The following is a 7619-nucleotide window of genomic DNA, read 5'->3' on the forward strand; positions in this document are numbered from 1 at the left end:
TGTGGCTTACTTGGGCCAAGGCTGCTGGGGTGGATTCCTCTTGTTTATCCTTGGCCATGCCTGGAGATCCCTTCCGCACAGGTCTAATTGGTATCCCAGTGAGTGATTTTACTGGTTTTGCAAGGTGGGTAGGAGCTAGAGGAAAGCCATACGTGGAAGCAAATAGATCAAGCATGGAGAATCATTGGTGTAACATCAGCAGAGGTGGTACAAAATTGGACAGATGCAAAAGGCTGGGAATTAAGCCAAAGGGCGAAGGCTTCCAAGCAGGTATGATAACACAATCCCTGAATGAAACCGGACTAGAACCCCAAGAACCAGACCTGTTAGGATCAGCTCCTGGAAATTACTGCTTGTTTTTTAACTACTTTCTGGAAGCAAAAATAACCAATTTGAGCAATGTTCTAGTCCCACATTCCAAGAATAATAGTGTCATCCTTAATCCCAATTCTCCATTATATCAGAACAAGGCCAAATATTGCCACAATTGGACTTATCCTGGCAGTGCTGGTGCAAATGAGACTGTAAGAAAGCTTCCACTTGGTGTCTTTTTAATCTGTGGGGACAGAGCCTGGCCTGCAATTCCAAGTAATCCCTTTGGTGGTACTTGTTACCTAGGAAAACTAAGCATGTTTGCCCCTAGCATGTGACAAATGCTGAATCAGACTATCTGGAGAGCAGGACACAGCAGAAGAACTAAAAGAGCAATCACAGGCTTAGGATCTAATTGTCATGATCATGTAGAGCTTTGGGGTGCTCCAGCACGAATCTCAGCATCATTCCTTGCTCCAGGTGTTGTGGCTGCTCAGGCTTTGACTACACTGAATAAGTTGGGATGCTGGGCAGCTAAACAACTGAACACAGCTTCAGCTGTTCTAAATCAAATGCTCACTGGTGGAGATAGTATTAGCCACGGCACACTGCAAAATAGAGCTGCTGTAGATTTGTTGTTGTTAGCACATGGGCACGGGTGTGAGGAGTTGGAAGGAATGTGTTGTATGAACCTCTCTGAGCATTCTGCATCCATTCACAGGAAACTCAAACAACTACAGGACAACATGAAGAGATTGACTGTGAATGACTGAGGGTTGGATGAATGTTTTAAGGGGTTGGCAATAACTGGATGGTTGAAAGATATTGTAAAGGGAATTTTGTTAGTATTAGTAGTCATTACTTTATTGCTTTGTGTTATTCCATGCATAATTAAGTTGGTGACCCCCTTAGTAGGGAACACAGTAAAGAGGGTCTGGCTGGTGCAAGAAGGGGGAACTGTAGCAATGTATTTGAACAACTCAGGCCTCAGTGTGCACCAGCCATACCCTCTGCAACTGTTCTTATCAGAATTGTCTCAGGGCTCTGTGGAATTCATCAAGGTGACTGAGATATAAACTGTGCTAAAATAAGCACAAAGAAGCTGAGAAACGGCACACCAGGATGGCAGGAACTGGATAACAGGGGACTGTGAAACACCTGCATGGTGACCAATCACAGAGACTGAGAAATGGAGGCAGAGAACGAGGGAACGAGACAAAGGCAGGAAGCAAGAAGTGTGATCTTAGCAGTTTGTAGAATCCAGAAAAGTGTGTGTAATGTAAACAATAAACAGCTTCTGCTTGGTCACACCGGTCAGTTGTTCAGGAGTCCTGGTTTACCTGCAAGAGGGGGTGACTGGAAACATACTGGGAGAGGCTGGAACCATCCTAGGGGTGAATGGTAACACCTGGGACCATGCTGGGATCATAGTGGGATCATACTGGGAGTGACTGGGAGCCACAGGGCCCATGCTGGGAGTGACCTGGGCACCCCTGGGGGAACTGGGGCAACTGGCCCAGCTGGGGCTCAGGGTTGTTCTCCCCCAGGGCTGCCCCAGGTCCTGCTGCCACTTCGGACCTCACAGAGCCAGGGGAGAGGGGACAGGGACAGAGGAGAGCTGAGGGACAAGGACAGGAGGCAGGGACAGGGACAGGAGAGGGACAGCGGACAGGGCAGAGCTAGGGAACACGGCCTGGCCGAGGGACACTGAGCTCCAGCACTTGGGGCTGTTGCCCTTGGGCTCCCAGCACAGGCCCAGGGGCAGAATCCCCTCCAGAAACTGTTGTTTGCTTTCAGCTTTGCTCTGCAACATTCCCCAGGAGCCCCTGCAGCGGCTGCAGCCCGGCCGGGTGCCCGGGGCCACCAAAGCTGCTCTAGCAGTGCCCTCCTGCCCCGGGCAGGGCACACAACAGCCAAGGAAAGGCTCGTGCTGGGCTCAGGGCAGGCACAGGGCACTCCCCTGGCGCTGCCACAGGCACAGCAGAGCCGGCCTGGGCACAGCATTGGCATCCATGTCCCATGCAATCCCAGCAGGGATTAGGGATTTGTGTTACAAATGAGAAGCTTGACTAGGCCAATATTCAAGCAGCAATCAATTTATTAATTCATATGGTAAAGTATGAGCAATACAGGCTGGGTACAGGGGGGGAAGTTTTCCCTCCAGCTGCACACCGATAGTTGAGGCTTACAGGCATTGATAGGGGTACTCATAAGCTTTCTCAGCAGTTTCCGTTCCCAATTTTTACATCACAATTCTATACACTATTATGATTTAGTTTTTCTCAGGATGTATCCCAGAAAGGAGTATCCCCAGATGGTGGGGTCCGGCTTCCGAAAGAAGAAAGAAGTCTCCCAGCTTGTGAGGTCCAGATTCCAGATGGGTCCACCTTTTAATTCCAAATCTCATAACAGTGATGTCCAGCTTCTCTTGGTCGAAACCATCAATCCTTGAGTAGATGTTCATCTTCCTTTCTTAAGCTGCTTTTCACTGTTTTTTTAATGTATCGAGATAAGCACGTTTCCTTTTTATATATTCTAAAGCTATGGTTTCAAAGATCCTTACTACGAGCAATATTCTAAAATTATACTTCAAAAGGTTATTATTGCAAAACTCTTTAAGGCTTAGCTACAAGCAGAAAGTTCCTGTCAAAGAGAAACATCCTTAAAGCTTTAATTCAAATGATCCTAAATCAACTGAAGACTTACAAAGGGTAATTGCGAACAAAGGATAGGTTCAAAGGCCTTCTTCCATGCTTTACCTCCTCAGTTATTTATTAGAATTTGTCTTCATAACTGTCCCATGGTCAGTTTCCACACAATCACAAATACACACGTTGCCTCTAGGAACCTGACACAAAACACAGCTTTGTATTTCCCAGTTGCACTGCTGGCATTGCATTGGTCATCCATTCAAATCATTTCCCCATGGAATTCCCAGGGCAATGGGTTAGGGGGAGATCCATCCATGGAATTCTCACCTGGCTGGGATGAGAGAGATCCGGCCATGGAAATTCCATGGCAATTTCTGCATTCCCAAGGCCCTCATTCCTGAATCCCACATTCCCACAGGAACTCCCCTCCTCTTCCCACACCCACCTTTGTGCTCCAGAGCCTCCCGACCATGTCTGATGGATTTTGGGAGCTCTTCCACACAGCTGTGTCCCAGATAATGCTTCATCTGCTCCACCATGATCCCTTTGCATTCCCAGCACCTCCAGGTGATCCAGGTGGCACCGTCGGACACTGCAAAGCTCCCGGGTCCCAGCTGGAAGGAGATGAAATCCCACCCCTCGTAGCGATCCCATCCCAGCCCCTCAGAGTCCTCCATTCCCACAGATCCCAGCCCAGCCCCTGGCTCCCCCCAGTCCCCCCTGCTCTGGTTGTACCGGCCCCGTCTCCAGGGCACTGTCGGCCACGGGCCCGTTCCTGTCCTTGAGCCGGGGCTGGCTATCCCATTATCCCAGCACTGGCTATCCCAATATCCCAGCCCTGCCTATCCCAATATCTCAGTTCTGGCTATCCCAATATCCCAGCCCTGGCTATCTCAATATCCCAGTTCTGGCTATCCCAATATCCCAGCTCTGGCTATCCTAATATCCCAGGTGTGGCTATCCCAATATCCCAGCCCTGCCTGTCCCAATATCCCAACACTGGCTATCCCAATATCCCAACCCTGGCTATCCCAATATCCCAGCCCTGGCCATCCCAACATCCCAGCTCTGGCTATCCCAATGTCCCAGCCCTGGCTATCCCAATATCCCTGCCCTGGCTGTCCCAATATCCCAGCTCAGCTCCCCCCACCATCCCCGCTCTCTGCGGCTCCATCCGGCCCCGCTCGCTGCCCCAGCGCTCGCAGGGATCCCGTCCACGTCCCCCACAATCAAGGACTGGGGGACCCCAGGCCGTGTTGTATTGTGTTTTATTCTCCTTGTTCTCAGTTTGCAATGGTTCCCTGATGTAGCCCCGCTTCTTTCCTGAAAATGCTTTGCCCCAAGTGACTTCCCTCCTCCCCCATGTCAATCCTCCCTGTGGCTGCAGAGCCATTCCCCAGTCTCCTCCCTGGGCCCCTGCCAATCCCTCGGCCTCCCTTCCCCTCTTTCCAGTATCTTCCCACAGGGGCGTGGAGTGATTGGGCAGAGGTCAGGGCCCTCCCTTAAGGTGCTTCCTCATTTGTGATCCTTCATGTCCATCTGCCCGGTTTGCACACCCCCCGTTTCCCCCATTGGTTGTTGGATGTATCTTTGCCTTGTTTGCGCCCCCCTTTCCAAGCTGGTGCAGGGGCTGAGTGTGTGCTGTGTGCAGCAGGTTGCCCTGAGGGTCAGAGCTGCCCTGAGCCCTGAAATAAACCTTGGCTTTACCCTGCCCAGAGTGGGCCCTTTCTTCCTGCAGCAGCGTCTGCCAGCTGCTCCTGTGGTTTAGGGCTGGCAGCCCCGGCCGCTCTCCTGGAGCCCGGGCACAGGGGAGTGTCCCCCGCAGTCGAGCGTGTCAGGCTGGTCGGGCAGGGCCCGAACAGGCACTGAGAGGACGCGGCGACAGGGCCGGGCTGCGACAGCGCCACTGCCAGGTACTGCAGGGAGTGCAGAACTGGGGGGACAGCGAGATCGGGGGAGCTGGGGGGCTGAACGTGAGAGACTGGGGATCCAGGGGGGTCAAGAGGCCAAGGAAAGGGGGACTTGAAGGGCTGGCCGAGCTGGGAAGGAGGTTCAGGGGCTGAGAGTCAAGGAAAGGGGGTGCAGGGACTGGGAGAGCTGGGATGGGGTGTGCAGGGAATCCTGTGCCCAGGAAAAGGGGTACCGGGATGTCCTGGGAGTGAAAAAAGGAGGGTCTGGGGGCTGGAAAATGCAGGAATGGGGGCCCAGGGATCCCAGGTCAGGCAAAAGGGTGGGGCTGGGTGCTGGGAGAGGCGGGGGCCAGGGGAAGTTGAGTTGGTGCCAGATAAGGGGGTGCAGGGGGGTCTCAGTTCTGGGCAATGAGGTAAAAGGGGGTCTCGGGTCTCAGGAATGGGTTGCAGGAGGGGCTCAGGGTCACAGAAATGGGGGGCAGGGACATGAAGAGGCAGAAGGGAGTTCCAGGGGGCCTGGAGCCCAGGAAAGGGGAGTCCAGGGTTTCCCAAAAAAGGTGGGACATGGCATAGGGACACCCAGGATGTTCAGGAAGGGGGAGTTCAGGGCGTGTCTGGTTTTGCAGAAGGGTGGGGCTGGGGGCAGGGAAAGGCTGGAATGGGGGTCCAAGGTGTTCCAGGTCGTCCCAGGGTCAGGCACATAGGAAGTCTGGAGGTGCCCAGGGAGGTGGAGCTCAGCCCAAATATTCTGGGGAGTGCCTGGGTTGGGATTTTTTGGGGGGATGTTTGGAGAATGAAGAACTCCAAGGCAGGGCAGAAAAAGCCCCTTGGGGGGACATCGGGGGGTGGCGGCTGGCGGCAGAGGCAGCCTGGAGGAGCAGAGCCCTGTGTCCCCCAGGAGCCCAAAGTGGGGAGCCCAGAGAGGGGGGAGCGCCGCCATTGGCGGGAGCCTGCAGAGGCTGGAGAGGGGCAGGGGGGACTCCTTGGAGCCCCTGCAGCCCAGAGCAGAGAATGAGGGGAGAAGGGAGCCCAAAAGGGAGCCCAAAAAGCCCTGGCACCCCTGAATGGGCAGAGCGAAGAGGGGGCAGCTTTTGGGATTGCTGGGACTGCCAGCAGGCTGGGGAGGGTGGGCACCGAGGAGAAGGGGGACCCCCAATGCAAGCGTGACCCCAGCAGCTGGGACAGGGGGAACTCCCAAAGAGCAGAGAGGAGGGAGCAGGGCCGGGGAATTCCTGGGAGGCTTTTTCAAGGCTGAATCTTGGTGTTTGGGAGGTTTTTCTGGAGCCCAGATGCCCGGTAACTTGTAGAGAGGGACTTGGGAGGAAAGACTTTCAAAGTCAATGTGCTCATCCCTTGTTTTCCCCAAACCAGGATTTCCCTTTGTAACTTCTTGTGAGGCAGTGAGAGAGAGGAATATGTCCCTGGACACTGAGGCAGGGGACGAGGAAGTCAGTGCCCCTTTCCCCTCTCCCAGCCCAGCATGGCCCCAGCTGCAGGACAGCCTGGGGGCATCTCCTTGCCCTTGCCTGTGGCCCGGAGGCAAATACCATCCTGTCCTTGTCCTTCCTCCCCCAGAGCAGGAGCTGAGGATGGAGAGCAGGGAGGACAAATCCCCGCGGCAGAACCTCGTGGCAGAGGCCGTTTTGAGCGGCTCCATGGCACAGGAACCCAACGGGGAGGAAAAGCCCTGGAGATGCTGCACGAGGAGGGGCTGCAAACGCAGATGGCGGGGATCTGAGGGGGAAAGAGCCAGCCTGGGCCGGGAAGGCGGCCGGAGATGGAGCCAGAGCTCGGAGCTGGTGGTCCATGAGCAGGTTCCTGATGGGGAGAAGCCCCACAAGTGCGAGGAGTGTGGGAAGAGCTTCAGGTGGAGCTCCCACCTGATCGTGCACCGGAGGAGCCACACTGAGGAGAGGCCCTACGAGTGTGATCAGTGCAGGAAGAGGTTTCAGACCAGCTCTGATCTCCTCGTGCACCAGCGCACGCACACAGAGGAGAGGCCCTTCCGCTGCCCCGACTGCGGGCAGGGCTTCAGGCGCAACTCCACCCTCCTCAGGCACTGGCTCATCCACACTGGGGAGAGGCCCCACGAGTGTGAGGAATGTGGGAAAAGCTTCAGGCAGAGCTCCCACCTGATCAGCCACCGGAGGACCCACACTGGGGAACGGCCCTATGAGTGTGGGGAGTGTGGGAAAAGCTTCAGCCAGCATTCCAGCCTGATTGTCCACCAAAAGATCCACTCTGGGGAGAGGCCCTATGAGTGTTCCAAGTGTGGGAAGGGATTTCGGATCCGCTTCCATCTTTTCCGGCACTATCAGAGTCACACAGAGGAGAGGCCCTTCTGCTGCCCCGACTGCGGGAAGGGATTCAGGCACAACTCCCACCTTGTCAGGCACTGGCGCATCCACACTGGGGAGAGGCCCTACGAGCATCCCTAGTGTGGGAAGAGCTTCTCCAGCAGCTCTCACTTGACCCAGCACCAACGGAGGCACCGGTGAGGGAAGCCCTGCGAGTGCCCCGAGTGCGGGAAGAGCTTTGTGTGCTGCTCCAGCTCCATCCCCCACTGCAGGACCCACGCTGGGCACAGCCCTGGTGACCCACATTCCCTGTGATCCCTTTTGGGAACACACCTGCCTGCTTTTCCTTTTGGTTTGGCTTTAATTTTTTTCTCGTCTTCCTCTCTTTGCCCTCCAAAAGCCAAGAGGGATCTGTCATCTCAAAACCACTCAAATCCCACTGAAAACAA

At 54.8% G+C, this 7619-nt stretch overlaps 1 protein-coding gene across 1 annotated transcript; it reads left to right on the forward strand.

The window, feature by feature from the left end:
* The first annotated feature begins 2599 nt into the window (after window positions 1-2599).
* Window positions 2600-7311, forward strand: LOC135306048 (zinc finger protein 551-like). Its single transcript, XM_064429605.1, has 2 exons — window positions 2600-2671; window positions 6688-7311. Exons 1-2 carry the CDS (start codon window positions 2600-2602, stop codon window positions 7309-7311), a joined length of 696 nt encoding a protein of 231 aa, XP_064285675.1.
* Window positions 7312-7619: the final 308 nt, after the last annotated feature.

The sequence above is a fragment of the Passer domesticus genome, chromosome 8 (genome assembly GCF_036417665.1).
Source record: "Passer domesticus isolate bPasDom1 chromosome 8, bPasDom1.hap1, whole genome shotgun sequence".
Classification (NCBI taxonomy): Eukaryota; Metazoa; Chordata; class Aves; order Passeriformes; family Passeridae; genus Passer; species Passer domesticus.

Coding starts and splice junctions, on each gene's coding strand:
- LOC135306048 (XM_064429605.1), top strand. CDS start 2,600: ATGTATCCCAGAAAGGAGTATCCCCAGATGGTGGGGTCCGGCTTCCGA. Junction 2,672..6,687: donor AGAAAGAAGTCTCCCAGCTT/GTGAGGTCCAGA, acceptor GTCCATGAGCAG/GTTCCTGATGGGGAGAAGCC.